Here is an 18204-nt window from a genome sequence, read left to right as displayed (position 1 = left end):
TAAGAAATGCAGTGTTAATTCTTTCTTAAGCTTTTTAAAATCTTAATGAAATCCAAATTGATAACATCAATTACGTTCTTGCCTTCCCACAGTTTCAAATCTTTGCTTTCCATATCTTGAGTTATTAAAATAAATTGTGCATGGTATTGTAGTTATTCAACAACATTTTAATAAATCAAATATAAACTGATTTCCAACAGCTGACACAAAATGCTGACATAATTCAAATACTCTCATTAAAGGACAAACAGTATGAAAATCACTTTTTATTACTTTTCAAGTATAAAACAATAATTTCTACATTTGCTTATCCAATGCAAATTATCTCCCCTGTGGTCAGTTCCAGCATTAACTCTTTGAGATATTTTTCACCAACATAATGGATTGTGTTTAATCACTGAAACCTATCAAAATTAATTTGTGAGACAAGAAGAATGAAATAAAATTAATGTCAAGATTCAAAATTGTTCCACATTTCTTGAAGAGCGCCCCAGAGAACACAGCAACTCAGCAGCCCTACATTTTTTTGTGAGCTGTATCTATTCTAGGATTTTACCCTTTTGCACTTCAGATATTTCAGATATTATTTCTTTCAGATATTATCTTCCTGTTCTAGTGTGCAGAGACATTCCTACTTTCCTCTGCCTCACAGACCCATGGCCTTGGGCCAGACCCAAACTAAAGTACCAGACCCAATAAGCCAAGCCTTCTGCAATAAACCTGACTGTAGGCGATGATCCCCTGCCAGCCCAGTCCTTCCTCTCCTTATGTCATCCAAGTGCCTTCCACTAGATAACTAACACTTACTGACAATGGAAAAATAGAAAATAAAGCAAGCAAAACCCAATTTTTGGCACATTTTTCTCTTTTGTGCAAGTAACAACAAAGAACCTGTGCATTTAAGAACAGATGTAAATATGAAGTAATCTGTTTAGAGTATCCTGCATAGTAGCTGCTGTAGGCCATGACAGAAGCATAGACAAAGAGCTACTTCATTTTAAAGTCTGAACTTGAAGTCAGGTTGTCAGATGCAACAACAAATGACAACACAGCAGACAGAATACCAGGTAGGCCAAATATCTGCTTTAAATGTTACCTCTGCATCACAGAGCAGGTGGGACACTAGGTTTCCATACAGTTACATTAAGAACCTTTGTTGCACAATTAGCCAGCCATAGCACAAACACTGGTGGTTGCCTTGTGACTCCAGCCAAAATGAACATTATGCTCCAGTCTCTTTTTTCATCATTGTTGCTGCACTGGTGAGGGATTTTTTGTTTATCTGTTTTGGTTTTTTGTTGGTTTTTTTTGTTTGCTTTTTGTTGTCTTTTTGGTGCTGTTGATGTTTTGGCAGTGGTGGTAAGGTTTTATTTAAAATGCTTCTGATTATAAAGATTTACAATCTATCAATACTGGAAATCTCACTAATAAATATGGCCCTGTTTTCAGTCTACAGACATGGTGGTGTCTTTGTGAAGAGCAAAGCTTCAAACAAAAATCCAGGATTTTTTTCCTACAAGCACCATAAGCTCTAGTCAGCAAAAGAACATTCAGTAGACAGAAGCTTAGCCCTTGAGTAAATCTGCATTTTTAATATGCTACTTCTACATTCAGTAGAAGCTGAAAAATCAATCTGTAAAATTAGGAAGCTACTACCAATGCAACGGGCTTCAATGCATAATGAGGTCAATCGGGACTTTTTCACAAGATGCTTTGTTTTGGTCCTTAGAGGACAAAGTTTTTAACAAGTAGAATGGTGGTGTGGCTGGTTAAAAATGAAGCTACTATAATTGCAGACTGTCAAACACTTCTGTTTCAGACAGCATAAAACCCTCACTTCATTCTGTTCATCCAGAATATTCAAGACTTCAATTCACAAATAATGGGTATTACTCTGAGTAAAAGAAGAAGTGTATCATTTTATCATCAGTGTTTGTGTACAATCTGCTAGAAGGCCTGGTATACATTCATATGTGTCTTTCTCATTTTACAATTACCTAATTGTAATTTCAGCATTTAAAGATTCCTCTAACAGCAATTCTAAAATCCCACTTTGTTCCAATGCCTATGCAAAATATAGTTGTATCAGTTCCACTTCCAGAAAACAATTCCATTTTGTTTAACACACTGCCATCATCTTCCTCTTCTACAGGTTAGAACGAGTCAGCCAGGGAAATTCCTGGAAGCAAAGAAACCAAACCAACACAGAATAAAAACCATGTCAGAATGGGGAAACAGTAAGAGGAATAGTTAGCTACCAGATGGAATTCACAGGATATAAAGACTGCTCAAAAATATTTCATTTCATTTGGTCTAGAATGAAAAGGAATAACCTTAAATTCTGGAAAGAGTTATTAAGGACATTGTGCATTAATAATAGCCAGTGGGGGAAAATCCCAAACAAGCAGATAGCAAGGAAAGCAGATGGCATGGTGTAGAAGGAGCTATTTTCTCCATCTTCCAAATCTAAACACAATCTTTCTGCCTTGCAACCATCTCTGCCTCCTCTGTGGTTTAAGTGATAGCTCCTGAGCTCACCACCATGAAGCTTGCAGAAAAAGAAAGGAAAACACATACAAACCTGTTTCTTTCTCTCTGACTGTGGATCAATCATTACATTTATAAGAGAAGGTGTTTGCTTGTCAGACACACTTGCTTTCAGAGCACTCTGCAATTCTTCTGGTGTTTTAACAAAGTATCCTTTACCTCCAAAGGCAGACATAATTTTCTCATAGTGTGCATTTGGCAGGAGAGAAACAGGAGGTACACTGTAACAGAATGGAAAACATGATTAATGGCATGGGAGAATTGCCAGGCTCACCAATTTAATTATTTCAGCACCAATTTTAAAGTGCAAGATGATTATTGTGCTGGCCTGACGAATTCTGGGCTGGAAGAATTATGGTTCCTATATCACTTAAGCTATGTTTATAGGGTACCATACTCATTTTTATCTTGTGGAGACATTCCTGAGCTAAGCTTTAGCACCGTTCCCTTTGTACAGAGATCTCAGCTCACAAGCAGAAGTCCTGTGTAAACTCAGAACTCAAGTCTCAGGTAATTTTGAAGATTACCAGGATCTTGAAGGTTAGCCCACTATCAGCTCTGTATTGTGTGGGCTGAACTGCTGCAGGAACCTGAGAAAACTAATAGAGAATCATCTCTCTGCTGCACTGTTGTGCAAACCATAGGCTGGGATTAGGTTGGCTGTTTGCTTTTGGTAACCGGTTCTTACTTACGTGAACTTAGCCCAGGACTAAATCAACTTTATAAAAGTAATTTCAATCTGGATCACAAAGCATTAAAAATTAAGAGAATGACCATTTTGATCACTTCTTTCACAATTAACAGGACATACTTTGAAGATGCTTACCATGTAGCAGGGTCACCAAACTTTAACATCTCCTCCCAGGAATTTGCATCCAAACCAGTGTAAATCCCATTGTTGTTTACTACAATAATCAGGATTGGCAAGTTGTATCTATAAAAAGACACATTTGGAAGAATTCTTAAATACCTACCCCTTTCTCTAAAATGTTAAGAGTGTAGTTTTCCTTAAAAATTAAAAAAAAAGAAAATAAATCATTTCCACCTGAAATATGATTTAATCATCACTGGTAAGGCACTACATCACAACAACATAAAAAATGAGTAGGTATGTTTTTTGGCTCGTTTTCACATGCTTTATGGATACACCACTGACCAGCAGCATCCTTGGCCTTCTAGTAAAAGTGACCCTGAAGAGCACCTTCTTGAGCCAAAAAAAACCCAGTTACCTGCAGATAGTCTCCAGCTCCATCCCAGAAAATCCAAAAGCACTATCTCCTTCTATGCAGACGACTCGCCTTCCAGGTGTTCGGTCTCTGGCTACCATTGCAGCTGCTATGGCAAAACCCAGCCCCACTCCCATGGTTCCAAAAGTACCTGCATCAAGCCTACAGGGAGAATACAGAATTACTATTCCTTTATTGTTATATAATCTCTTCAATTAATCCATGGTGCCTTACTTTTACTTTTAATGCTTTGCCATATACTATTCAAATACTGTTTTATAAACAATTAATATCAAGAGATACTAGAGATTATTATATTCAGCCAAACATTCCAGAAACCTGCAAATGTTTTACGTGATATACTGGAACTCTAATTAAAATTAGGAACTCTTGTACACTAGTGCTACAATAAAGAACTATTCTCATATGCTTTTAGCTTGCATAGTAACAGTATTTCAAAAACATTCAATTACTGTAGAGAGACAGACAACATGAAATATTTCTATATTTAATTCCTTGAAAATATAACTATTAGTCTGAAAGCCATTGATTAAATACTGCTGTTCAAATTTTAGTCTTCTGTTCAACCATTTGAAATCAAATTGAAAGCTATAATTTAGTTAGACCATTTCAATCAGAAGCACATAATGGACACAAAAGTACATAAAGCACTAGATTATTCTAGGGTTAACTTCTTGAATTTGCTTTCAGATACGTGCAATGCAGTCTGAAGAGACAACCAGTAACATTACTGTGTCCTTATTTTAAATAAGGGAGAAAAATGCAGTCTTCCCCCAACTCTACTCGAAATACATGGGTTTTCTTGGTTGTTGGTTGTTTTGTTCACAAAGTATTTTGAATACCCACATCTTAGGCATGCAGGTTTACATGAAAGCATGCCCAATATATAATCCAATTTTCAAGTCTGTCCCATTTTGAAGTGTTTCAAAGAAGAACTCTTCACATTAATTCTTTTCAACATGAGAATCTCAATGATTGTTTTTATTTTTCATCAATATTTACCACAGACTCTGAAGACAGAAACAAACATCTAGGTCAAGGAATGAACATGATACTCATCATTCACTTTCCACGAGAGAGAGCAACTATCACCATTCTGCTGCAGAGCACACAGAGAATTGTTAAAATCTATGACAGGACATCAGTATGTGAGTGGAAAACTTTCCTTAACCCCTCTCTCAGCATATTAAACTTCTGTTTTCCAGACCATTATACTTCTTAGCTAAATGAAAACATTTATGCATAAATGTAGCCTGTTGAGTCAGCACAGTATAAAAGATACCACACCTTTGACGGGGATAGAAATTTGGAAGCATAGTTCGTCCAATGTCCATGGTGTTTGCTCCCTCACTTACTAAAATGCAGTCCTTGGGTATCAGTTCTCTGATGTGATGAAAGACTGTATAATAATTCATAGGCAGAGATTTCTGTAATGCTAATTCCTTAAAAATAAAAGATATTAGTAATTCCCATGAATAGAATTTATAATAAGGTGCTAAACAGAGACACCTAAATAATAATGACGGAAATCAAAATACACTCTGCTAGGTAAGGCTGGAGTATTTGGTTTTTCCACACACTGTACCAAGGTCACTCCTTCTGTATCTATCCTGGTGACACAACATATTTATCAAAGGCTATCAACAAGTTCAGCAACTCTTCAATGGCCTATTGCTAGCAGAAGCTATTAAAACTCAGTTTAACCCAAGAGGCACATGAAATTTTTCTGCACCCATGTTTGACGATTGACAACCCTAAGTGAGCTGGGAGATAATTCAAAAGAGCAACCTGCTAGAATGAATTTATTTTGGATCTCAGTCTTGAAAACATGCATCTGAAGTTGCAGGATATGAGTTACATAAAGTTAGGTATATACCAACCATCTGTGGTCTCTTGGTCTTAACAGCTACTTGCTTTTAACATAGATTAAACCTAGACCAGCATTCCTAAACTGAACAGTTACAAACAGTGATTACAATTAGAAGAAAACTAAGAATGCATGTTCACCTAAGCCAGCTTCCACTTGGAGTACTTGGAGTATCTGTCCATTGCTTAGAAGTCACTGCCCATAATACAGCAGCTCTGGATGTGGTCTTCTACTAATGGCTTTAAGAATCCAATCCCAAAGTTTAATGACTTCCACACAGTTTGAATTTACACAAAAGCGTAGAATACTTTAACTATAATGCTTATAGTTCCTAAGCCTAAGAAGAATAAGCCTGTACTAGAATTTCAAAGTCTGGGTGATATAACTGAGAAATAATTGAGGAGGTTGGATATAGACCAGTTACAAAACTGACAAAAATGACTATGACAGGCACAATCAGTGCCTGTTACAGTAAGAAACCCTTTAATTTCTTTAATGTCACACTACCTTCGATCTTTCCTCATTGTTCTTTATTTTCCCTCTTAGCTTCTTCCACCACTCTGAATTCAAAGAATATTTCCATGATCTTTTGCTGAATTCTTCTAAGAGCTGGAACAATATTGAAATGGTATAGAGGGGTCTTTCAACATGTTTAAAAGACAACAAAAGCATCAAGAATAACATTATCAAGAATGATCCCAGCACAATCACAGTAACACTAATCAGAATCTTGAACATACCATTTGAGAATAGACTGGATATACTGGATATAGCATGAATATACTGCCTGAAAAATGGTTTTTCTTGAACAGCTGGGCTTTTTTTATTTTTAACGGGCAATTTACTTTATATGAATCAGAGGAAATTGAAGTCAAAACCAGAGGACACGGGACATTACGTTACCTGTTGAGTCACGGCGTTTATGTCACCTAATAAAGTTGCAGCTGGCATTACATTATTCCCCAGTTCTTCTGCACAAATATCAATCTGTATTTCAAAAAGAAAGACCACAATTAACTCATGGATATTAAAGAGAACTTTTTTTTTCAGTTCAAGAGAGGAACATGGCTTAACATACATACATGTCTAACATTGTCTTCATACCTTGTTTTGGCTGTACAGATAGCTTCCTTTGCCTTTCCTTCACATGACATCAGGAAATCCTTTATATAAAGTAAAACCCTGTGTTATATACCTATTTTAATAAAAATTCATATATATCCTTAAAATTGACTGCTTGCTTCTTTCAAGCTCTCACAGACACTATGGAACTTTATTACAACATTAAGGAGAAGGTGGTGAATAAAATGATAATTATATGAGAGCTAAAAATCTAGGCTTAGGTATACCCTTAAAGTCTATACAAAGCAGCAATTTTCTCACTGAGAAAACTGTGTGTATGCTACTTGACAGTAAGAATTTAGCTAGCATGAAGAAACCGAAAAGTAAGTTGCAACTACTGAAGCAAATTTCTTTATCAGTGATGCATGAGCCCTCTAAGGTCCATAAACTGTTACTTTTGACCAGGTCACACAGACTATGAACTGACTTAGTATTTTAATATTAATCTCTGATTGTGAAAAAAAATTACTTTAAGTAAGAGGAAAAAAAATTTACTTAAATTTTTTAGAAAGAGGAAACATAAAATACGTATTATTTTAAAAAATAATATTTGCAAAAATAGCATGTGTATTTGTAAAAATAAAAATTAATGCTACTGCAAAGTTTGGAACTTTTGATCATGTTCCAGGTCAGTGTAAGCAGGACAGCCAGCATGTTGGATCAACTACTACTATTTGACCATGGACTCTTGGGGAAGAGATTTTAAGGACACAATTTAAAGACTTCTCTTTCTAAGAGCTGGCAGATTGTCAAATACATTAATTAGTTAAATAGCCTTTCTTCCTCTTATTTCATTAACTTTCCAAGTGACTGAGCTCTTACATTATGACTGACTCAGGATCTGAAAGCAATTATTTTTCAGAAAAATTCAGCCAAGAGAGCAGTATGAAAGATTCCACAATTTCAAAGACAGTTTTCTTTCAATCATAGAAATTCCAATGCTCCAAAGATCACAACAGTATCATAAGTCTAACCCTGTATTAGTCAACTGCATAGAAGTGTCTGCCCTCCTCATTAAAGCAGCACCAAGCTCTTGATACTAGGAACAATACTGTAAGCATTCTTATAAAAAAATAAGGAAGTAAAAACAATAATTAAAGAAATCATAAGTATTTTTTGATAATTACCATAACTATATGCACCATACTGCACTGCCCATATGGCAGTATTTGCCACATGAAATACATTACCAAAATAATTTACAATAATTTCTCTAGGCAATGCTAGAACACAGAAGACTTCATTAAGTGATAATAATTTTCCTGCTTACCTGAATAACCTTTACGTCCTGTCGATACCTTGGTGGAAGACCAAAATGCAAAATCCAATTCAACCTTGCACCAAGCAAGATGATTACATCAGCATGCTGTAATGCCCTAATAAAGGGAAATGACAGAACCAGATAAGAAGGAATCACTATTACATTTAATAGTCTTTGTAAAATTAGAAGCAATCCTAACCACCGCAGCAAACCCCAGAATATACATTCCTTCCTCTAAAATGCCTGCTTAGCCCCCAAAACCCTGTATCCTTTTATACAGCCAATCACCAAGCCATTCTTGAGTTAAGGAACTTAAGAAGAAAAGTAATTACTCTTTTCCTATTACATTGTATTTAGGAAAGGAATCATTACATTAGGAGACCAACAAAATTCTAGAATGATGCTGAGGTTAAAGCAAAAGACTTATTATTGTGACACTGGCAACAGTGGGTGCCAAAATTAAGATGGTTGTGGGCCTCTCAGTTTAGTCTCCCATTAATTTACCTTTCAGATGGGCAGACAATATTTGGTACATTCTTTTATTCCCCATTCTTCCTAGCAGCATGCTTAACAGTGATAAAGCTAAGACACTCAGCAATGGACAGCATTTTAATCTCAGGGTATATAAACGCTTCATCTGCAAGCTGACTCTGTGCATATTCATACAAAGTAGAGTTCTTAGAGTCCATTCAAATAAATTTTGCCAAAAGGCAAAAAAACCCTTTTAAAAATTACTTTAAACATAGTCTTTCAGTGTAGTTCGAAATACCTTACTTTTCTTTAGGAATAAAGTGCAGTTTAATGACAGGGTATTGCAAACACCACACAGAGACAACAGCTGGCAAAACCTCGACTGCAACATGGGCAGTTCAAGCTTCTGTTTATGGTGTTAAAGTAAAAAGTAGTTTGTCTAGTGCACAAAGTTAAATGTTTAACATAAACTGTTTGCCAGCTCTATTTTATGTTATGAAATACACACTAGCAACATTGATGCATCTACTTGCCATAGGTTTCACAGTTACACAATATTATATATCTCAGACAAAGTATCTTCCTGGTCAGCATTCTAAGTGATCCACTTAAATCTGCTGTCCCTTTCCCCGTGAGATCTTCAGTGCTCCACAGTGAGGTGTAAAACATGGTTGAAAAAATGCCTGTGGTACGAATTTTCTCTTCCCTGGCATCTGCAGCCCACCAAAATTCCTAATTGTTTCTCAGTTGTTAGGATTAGAAGCCTTGCTTTATATTTACATTGATCTTGCTGCAGCTACACAGTTTGGATGGTTATCAGGAACTACTCCTTTTGCCATAGGTGTAGGCAAAAAAGGCAGTCCACAAAGCTCCACCAACTTTCTGATGTTGTTTTCAGCATGTGAATAAGCAGCACCTGAATGAAATGAGAGAGACTGCTTAATACTACAGAAACCAACTGTATTTGCTTGAACTTCAATTAAGCTGATTACATTAGTGGCAGAAAGAGTACTGTTTCCCATAATGAAAGCTGCCTGTTATTTTTCATTCTGAGGAACTCAAAACTTAACATGCCAAGCCATAGATATCTGGGGTTAAAATTTCACATATTTTTGACAAAAAGTTTTGTTCGGTTGGTTTTTTTGTAAGACTTCAACTGAACTATTTTATCTATCTTTATGAAGCAGGGCAGGGAAAAATAGGAGATCTTGTTTATTTAAAATGACCATTTTTTAGTGGGTGAAGTTTGGTATTATTGGACAAAGACTTCTGCAGCAGCAACACAAGATGATCTTTATGTTGTGTTATGCCATTTCTTGCTTACCCCCTGCATGCTGCTGTACCACATGCTCCATAACAACCTGCCTGAAGAGTCTTCCATAAGCCTTTAGTGAAAAGAGAGAAGCACAAAGAAGTCCTTGCAAAGGTATGTGCTTGTGCACACGTTTCCTGTGATGCTGCAGCAGTGTATGGCTGCTGAATTAAGCTTGCCCAGACAACCTGGAAAAACTGACTAGTCCTTGTGTAATGGCTTGAGTCTGTGAGTCTTAAATCCTGAAGAATATACTTTTGTAAATCTTCCAAAAATTCTGCATACAACAATATATAGCACAAAGTCCAGATACATTTGTTGAGTGGATTCTCAGTTGCTGACATCAACAAAACACAGATCTATTTTTTTGAGTTTTCCACCTTTCACTTTCAAAGAACACCCTTTTGTTCATGTGTATTCAGCCAGGGAGAAAAAAACCCCCATAACCTCTCCAGATTTACCTTCTGTTTTCAATTTCATTACCTAATCAATCATAAGATCCATCTCATTTCAATCATTGCACTCCCTAATTAAACATAGATAGAGATCATTCCCCACATCTGCAGGAAAACAGGCTGGGTTAAATGAGCTGGTTATTTTAATTCTGTTCCTAGCTGACCTGTATCTTCAACAAAAACACCACTGCACTGGCTAACATTCCACAAGGAGGCAAAAAAGAAGTGAACCAGCACAGAAAATAATTACCCTCCATTTCCAGGAATTGATTACACTGGCAGGGTACAATGAAGAGTCTGTAAAACATCAACAGCAGCAATACCTGCTGTGTTGCTTTATATCCCAACACAGGTAGGCTGGCACTTTCAGTAAGAATCAATAGAAAAATGACCTCTGGCTACTCTGATTCTTGCTATATATGGCAGAACACCAGACAGGGAATATAATTTCTTTAACAGAATTTAAGTTGTCAGGAATTTTGGAAGTGATCCCTTGGTATTGGCTCTAGGATTAAAGACAACAGTTATCTGATTTTTTTCTACACAAACTTGTATTTTATCAATCGATTTTTCTTTAAACTAGATGAAAAATAAACCATTACATAACAGAAAACAAAAATAGTCTAAAACCAGAGCAGATTTTAACGTTAAATTCCAAAGAATTTTGTGTTTTAACTACCAGTTGGTTGGTTTCTTTGTTTGACTAAAAAGAAGACGGGTAACACTTCTGGGGAAAAGCAATCACTGTTCTTGTCCTGAACGTGCACAGTTCAAAGCTACATCAGATCATTCTACCTTTGCCAACGATGAGCAGAGGCTGCTTGGAAAGAGCAATGACAGAGGCTGCTTTTGATACAGCAGAGTGCTCAGCCATGCTGATGGGAGGTGGCAGGCAGCATTCCACGTACCTGAAGCCAAGCAAAACAAAAGATGCTCTTTAAAAATTCCAAAACAAGAAATGTTGAAAGGCAAAACCTATTGTTTAGCATAAAATTGCAGTTGCTACACACCATCTTACAGCATTTATTAGAACAGGATATATTTTTTTAAAACAGGCTTTGAAGTTTTCCCTCCTTGTTTCTTTAATCTTGTAGGTAGTGTTGTTTCAGGGATTTACAGAGTAACATTGTTATACTACCATATTAACTCTTTTTTTGCACATTTCATTACAAACTATAATCTGTATATCATGTTATGATGGAATGTTACATTTAAAAGCTGGATTTTCTTGTTTTAGGAAAATATGAAATTAACCTATGAATGAATTTTCTTTTGTTCAGTGACTTGAAAAATAATGAACATAATCCTTACGCACTTGACAGAGCTCTTATTCACCTGAAGATTCACAAAATCCCCAGGTATGTCAATATAGCAGGAACCTGGACGACCATACATACTGGTTCTTACAGCCTAGGAAACATACAGTCAAAGTTTTAATCACTGTTTGACAGGATTTTAAAAATATTTATATTCAAAAAAGCAAGAAAACTCTTCTGTAGGCAGACAAGGTACACAGTTTCATATTGCTGATTCATCACAGGGGAAGTTTCCATGAGTTGATTTACATCAATAAATTCAAGTCTTGATACTATTTACATTTTCCATGGCTTGATTTATACCCATAAATTGAAGTTTTGATACCTATTTATACTTTCCCTTATACACCAGCCAGGGCCTTTCAGCAGATGTACAGTATTAAATTCTTTGTTTAATTTACAGTGAGATAATTGCATTATCAGCTGTTATGTTTGGAGACACAAAATTAAACATTCATGCCGAATTCTACTTAAAGTAGCACAAACAGAGTAAAACCAAGATAACCAATGCCTCCATTTTCTATTACTTTTGATTCCAGTTCTTCTATTGCAGGTAGATGCTCTGCTGAATTTGCACTTCTGGAAACAGTATGACTGTACGCAGAATTTGGGCTGACATGGCTGAAGGGCTGCTACAGCAGTACCAAGAGACTTCTCTAATCCTCTCTAAAGCATTGAGATAAGGATGTGTTTTCTCTCACTCTCAAAAAAACCCAACAAAGCAACAACCAAACTCAAACCCCAAACACAACCATCTCCACTGCCCCCCCTCCAAACCTCCTTCACATGACAGTGGTAAAAAAGTTGAAGCATTACATTTCTAGTTACTGCATCTCTCCCTAAAAGCATTTATTTCACAAAAATTTTCCAACTCTGTCTGAAGCTAACAAAAACCACTGCAGGGATCAGTAAGCATCAGATTGGATTAGAATCTATTTCTAGCCTATTCCATAGCATTGTTCATAAGGCAGAACCTCTCCAATTGTTAATTTACTCAATCAACCACCACCTCACATCTGCCAGAGCAAATTACTTAGAGTAACAACTATACAAAAATAAGCCCTCAAAATTTAAAACAGGAGACAGTTACCTGATGTTCTGTTGTTAATTTTGTATTTTTTCCTACCTTTTCAATAACAGCAGGAATAACTTCCAGGCTGCTTGGGCGGACAGAGAGCTTGTTGTACAGCCTGCCAGCTTCAACCTGAATAAAAGCAAAAAACCATTATGCTGATTTATCGAAGTGATTTGCTCATTTCCATCTCATTTCAATATGAGTAAAATGAAAGAAATACCAGATGAAAAACAACAAGGTGAAAACTTCCCCACAGAAAAATGCAGCAGCAGCTGCTGAAAACTGTCAAAACCATACTCCTTCCTCCGAGTACTCAAGTTTTTGGGGTTTTTTTTCCTTCCCCACAAATTGGTTTCTTTTCTTGGACATTTTGCTTTTGTCCATCTCAGAACAAACAAAGGTAATTTATACTAGCTGAGAACCTAAAACAGAGTATGAGTTCTAACATAAGTAGGGACAAAGACATTCCAGGCAATCTGCTGTATTTACACAATGTCAACCAGTAGATGGAGCAAATCAACAGCATTATAAGATCTGCTAGGAAATGTTAGTGTTAGAGATTGTTTTTCCTACAATAATGAAGAAACAACAATCATTTAACTGAAACCTTCCTGTAGAAAGTTGTGTGTCTGTGTACCTGTGGGAATTCTTGGAAAGCCCCCATGGTTTCCTGATTTCTGTCAGAAGAACCTCCAATAACAATCAAAGGCCTAGAAAAGTATATTAAAAAAACAAACAAAAAAACCCCATAAGCATACATATATATTTTTTTTTATAATTGCAATCACACCTGTAAACTCTCCTTACAATCAAATCCTACTGCTCTTGGTGTGCTGTGCACCATTAGCATCCACACATCTCTACAGGAATACATACAGAATACAGAAATGGATTCTAAATATCAGAGTGCCAGCTGGTAGGCTCCCCAGCAGCTTTTGGGTCACCAGCTTTAGGACAACTTGGCCATATTAAGTGACTTGCACCATAGAAGCCCTAAAACCAAATCACATGGCAGGCAATTTTCATTCAAGTTTGATAATATAGGTGACACGGTGGTTTGAGGGAATGAAAACATCTAATAAGAAGTTAAAAAGCATTGACTGTCTAAAAAGTATTAAGACTTGTGTTTATAAAGGGTATTATAACATGCACTAGAACTAAGAAACAAGCTAGGATACATTTTCAAAATTTTTCAAAAAGATTACGTTTTCCTTGTATACAATTTGGAACACAGCAGAAGTTAGCTGGCTGAGAGAACAACTCCCTGCATTTTGTTCTTAGAAAAAAAATCCCAAAACCCAAAGAATTGAACAAAAAAATTAACATGCTTGCAAGCAGTCCTGATCTTAAATTAGTTCACGGCTATGTGAGGAAAGCAGTTTTAGTTTACAGTGAGGGTTATACATTCCACAGGAGCACATTTTTATTGTAATTTCCACAAAATACAAGAAATAATTTTCCCACGGTGAATGAAAACCTGTCTTTTATTCAAATTGTAGGTCAAACTCCTTAAAATGCTAAATGCTGAGTCAACAGAAGAAAGATGTTTTATCAATCTGCTTATTCATCTGCACTATATTGAAATATTGGGTCAATAGCTTTCTAGGCTTTTTCTCTTAAACAATTTCTCTTCAGATACAGCCTTTCCTTTGACTGCATTTATCTCTATAATGTATCAAGCTGAAACACTTACAGAGTGTTCCATGCATAATCCTAAATTTAATCACCCATAAGACTTGGGGATATGTGTATCTAGATCCAAGCTTCATAACCAGGCCATTTCTCAGCCATAAATCAAAAAATCTCAGTTCTAATCCCCTGGCACAGCGAAATGAGAACTTCGGCTGTATCTTACCTCTGTGAAAAATCGTTATGGGAAAAATGCACTTGGTGATCCCTCTACACATTTTATTCTGCTTATTCTCTCCCCTCAGCAAAATGATTATCACTATCCATATATAACAAGACTGTTTGACAGTGACAAAACCTATGTTCCTCTCACTTGCCTTTTCCAAATCTATTTAAATGTTTTAATGAACAAAGTAACTACTACTTCCCAATAGTGAAATACAATTACAAAACTGGTCTACTGTTTAGAAAGCCAACTCCAACAGCTATATCTTGAAAAGATTTAGTTCTGCTCTTGAAATTTTACATAATTCTAACTAGAAAGAAGTTTTTCCCTCAAGGAAATCATTGTACTACTGTAACAATATTGTAAACATTTTGAAGAGCAGTGCTTATAAAGCTAGTGAAAAACAACACTGAGGCAGAAAGAACATTGACTATAATGAAACTAATAATGCTAAGTCTTACGGATGTGCAAGAGAAGAACTTCAGTAAACTGAAAAAAAATTTAACTGCAACTTCAGGGAAAGAGCATGGTACTTCAGCATGCTAGTGTTTACTCCAAATCTTACCAGCTACCACACACTTGTCTTTGGAGTCTATTGTCATAGCCAGACTGAGGTACAAAACCTTGCTCAGAATGAGACAGGACAGGAGGCAGCAGCATGGCAGGTAATTTGCAGCATGAAAACATCAAGAGGTTTTGCCCTTGAAAATGTACTTTACCCTCAAAAATGTGTCCTGCAAATCCGTAAGTGACGTGAACACTTCTTTCCTATAACGAAACCCATGACTGTTCAAAAGCAAGGTTTCCATATGATCTTCCTTTTTTAGTCCAAAGTCACATAGTGACAGCTAAACTTTAGTCAATAACTCAATTAAAAAAAAAAAAAAAGAGTTCGAACACTAGAGGTCTTTTTTCAAAATGTCAGACTTGATTTGTTAGCATTCCCATTGCTGAGCTTCCCTCGTCCATCAGCCACTGCTAATTCAATGTTCCAGGTCACACTGTTCTGGATCATTCTGTTCTGTGAACACATCTGCTTGGTATTGCTACAGCTTCTTCCCAAAATACCTCAGTACAGCTTTCTGAACAGCTTTCAGTGGCAGACCAGGTAAAGCTGTCACACCTCCGTGAAGGCTTACAGGAGTACATACTGTCCCTCTGTACCTCATTTAATTCACTACTTAATTACTGCTCTAAATGTCTGCGTGGGGGGGCAAATAGGGATTTTAACAATGCAGTTGTCAATTTATTCACACAAGAAATACAGTAATTCAAAGGCAGTATGAATTTCAATTTAGAAAACACCTTTAAGATGATCTCCATGATCATGAAAGCATACTAATATTGACTTCCTTTTCAAACACATCCATACAACCAGCTATACTGATAGATTTCCCAATATACACACAATGGGGTAGGACAAAAAGAAGAATTTTATCGATGAGAATACAGAAAATAAAACAAAATTAATTTTAAGCTTGATAAAGGAAGAATTTGTTTCTCATTATCTGAAGGGGGAAAAAAGTAAAATATTAAATACCATGGAGCTCAACATCTGAAACAAATAACAACACACAATTATTGGAATTTTAAAGGGAAAATGCAGTTAAATTACCAGCAGTTAATGGTTGCATTTGCTATCCCACCAAGGGCGTGTAAGAAACCTGGACCAGACACTACAAGACATACTCCTGGTCTACAGAGAAAATACAAAAAGAAAAAAAGAGAAAGAGAGAAAAGGAGAGTGAGCACAGGGAACATCAAATAAATAATCAACTAAAATTAGTAAGGTGCTGAAATAGAATATTAAAGTTTTACTCATGTCATCAAAATTCATGAATGGCTAGGAATTTGTACGAATGACTAAAGATAGACATGGAAATCAGAAACTATGAAGCTGTATCAATCCAACTGGAAAAGCAAGTGAACAATTATGTGCCACCCACAGAGAGGTGTGCAACATACACAGGCTTATCCTAACACAGCTCCTGACTTCTTCTATGACATTTGCTCCAACATCTAACATTTATATGCAATTTGGTAAACTTACGTTTGCAGTTTTCTCAACTGCACTTTATCAGCAGTTACCAATGAAGAAAGCTCACACTGGAAGAAGTGCATCTGATTCAACGCAAATTTTACTGCATTTTAATTCAGGTAGAGACACTTGTTATTCTAGGTGATGAGATAAAAAATGGTAACTCTTAACTAGTGAGCATTTCTTAACAGCTTTGCAGACTCTTTACATACCTGCCAGTCAAATATCCAACAGCAGATGCAGCATAACAGGCCTGTTCAAAATATTGGCGTTAATGATACAATTATTATTATGTATACATTTCATGATATTTTGTACACAACTTTCAGCAAAAATAACGAAAATAAGTAGCTATAGATCCTTCCCTGACTATCAGGGCTTAAAAGTAAAAGCACCACCTCACCCTTCCCATTATAAGATGTCTACATAAAGATTCTGAAAAATCTCAAGACTCTTCTCCACTTCTCTCCATATTTCAGGCTCCTGTTTTCACAAGGTATTACATTAGGAATATTTGGGATTCGAAAAACAAAAAAATCAACCAGATTAAAAAAAACCACTAAAACCAGGGAAGAAGAACAGAACAATGCCTAAAACTTCTGCTTTACACTGCCTTCTGGACTAACATGGAAGAGGGACTTGCAAGAGAAAGACAAGAAGCAGAAATCCAGCAATTCTGATTTGTATTTCAGAAACACTGTATTTCAGATATCAAGCAAAAGGTTGAAATCTCACACTGGGGACAATAATCAGACAATTTGGGATTGTCTTTTACAAGCTGTGCTGCTGAAATACTTCTCATTCCACTTTGGTACCACACTTTGCTTTAGCCATGTTGACATTTAAAGAAAAATCATGTTTTGAATAAAAATGACAAAAGTGACATCTACAACATGTGTTAGCATACCTTACCAGCAGTGTTATTGCAGAGTATGTTTTTATACTATTCCTGTAGTGATATTGAACATTTGGATGTAAATTTTGCCTGGTAAAAAGACACTATGTGATCAAGCAGAAATAGAAGTTCACAGGTGACAACAGAACTCAAGAATTCACATGTGACATTGCCCACTCTCTCATATTTTCTTGCTCTTGTCTTGAAATCAGCAAGTTCTAACACTTAATGGGAAAAAACATCATTTTGCAATATTCTGTAATTTTTTTGAAGTAAGCTTCTGGCCTTAGAACCTACCTCTTTTGTTTGTAAATTGAACTGAGATTTGATTTTTTAGTTATTATTGAGTACTCTGGCAATAAGATGCCCACTTTGGTTCCAGCTGTCGTTACTAAAGTGTTCTCGAGCCCTATTCCCTTGACAGCTGCAACAGCTCCAGCATATTGTATATTCACAACTAACTTAGGATACAAATATCAAGAAATTTCTTTGAATATGTAATGATAATTATTATTAAAGATTAAGAACTAAACCTAAGCAATGTGTGTTGTTAACAAACAGCCATATAGTAAAGGGGGTTTTTTGAAGTTTAGAACTGATCTGGGTTATCAGTCTTCTAAGCAATCACAGCAATCTCTAATTACCCAGGGACAGATACACAAAAACACACCCCATGGAGTTGCAACACAATTTTTCACTGTTCAAAGGGCATACGGATGCAGCTGAATTGCTTCTGGCAAACT

At 36.1% G+C, this 18204-nt stretch overlaps 1 protein-coding gene across 3 annotated transcripts in view; it reads right to left on the bottom strand.

Annotated features, from left to right (window-relative positions):
- Positions 1-253: 253 nt before the first annotated feature.
- HACL1 (2-hydroxyacyl-CoA lyase 1) overlaps positions 254-18204 on the bottom strand; it is a 21474-nt gene continuing 3523 nt past the window's right edge. For all 3 annotated transcript variants that reach the window (XM_042043503.1, XM_042043505.1, XM_042043504.1), the window contains exons 3-17: positions 16779-16819; positions 16144-16224; positions 13311-13383; positions 12725-12802; positions 11598-11692; positions 11078-11190; positions 9296-9431; positions 8054-8159; positions 6565-6648; positions 6169-6270; positions 5082-5236; positions 3777-3935; positions 3374-3481; positions 2582-2768; positions 254-2179 (exon numbers count right to left, since the gene is read on the bottom strand). In XM_042043503.1, the coding sequence (XP_041899437.1) occupies positions 2147-2179; positions 2582-2768; positions 3374-3481; positions 3777-3935; positions 5082-5236; positions 6169-6270; positions 6565-6648; positions 8054-8159; positions 9296-9431; positions 11078-11190; positions 11598-11692; positions 12725-12802; positions 13311-13383; positions 16144-16224; positions 16779-16819 (1551 nt within the window). In that variant the 3' untranslated portion in view covers positions 254-2146. The remainder of the gene's footprint in view (positions 2180-2581; positions 2769-3373; positions 3482-3776; positions 3936-5081; positions 5237-6168; positions 6271-6564; positions 6649-8053; positions 8160-9295; positions 9432-11077; positions 11191-11597; positions 11693-12724; positions 12803-13310; positions 13384-16143; positions 16225-16778; positions 16820-18204) is intronic.

Source organism: Corvus kubaryi, unplaced genomic scaffold (genome assembly GCF_017639235.1).
Source record: "Corvus kubaryi isolate FWS band 111438036 unplaced genomic scaffold, C.kubaryi_AGA036_p1.0 37398, whole genome shotgun sequence".
Classification (NCBI taxonomy): Eukaryota; Metazoa; Chordata; class Aves; order Passeriformes; family Corvidae; genus Corvus; species Corvus kubaryi.
Note: the sequence above shows the minus strand (reverse complement) of the source record. Positions and strands in the feature narration are given on the sequence as shown.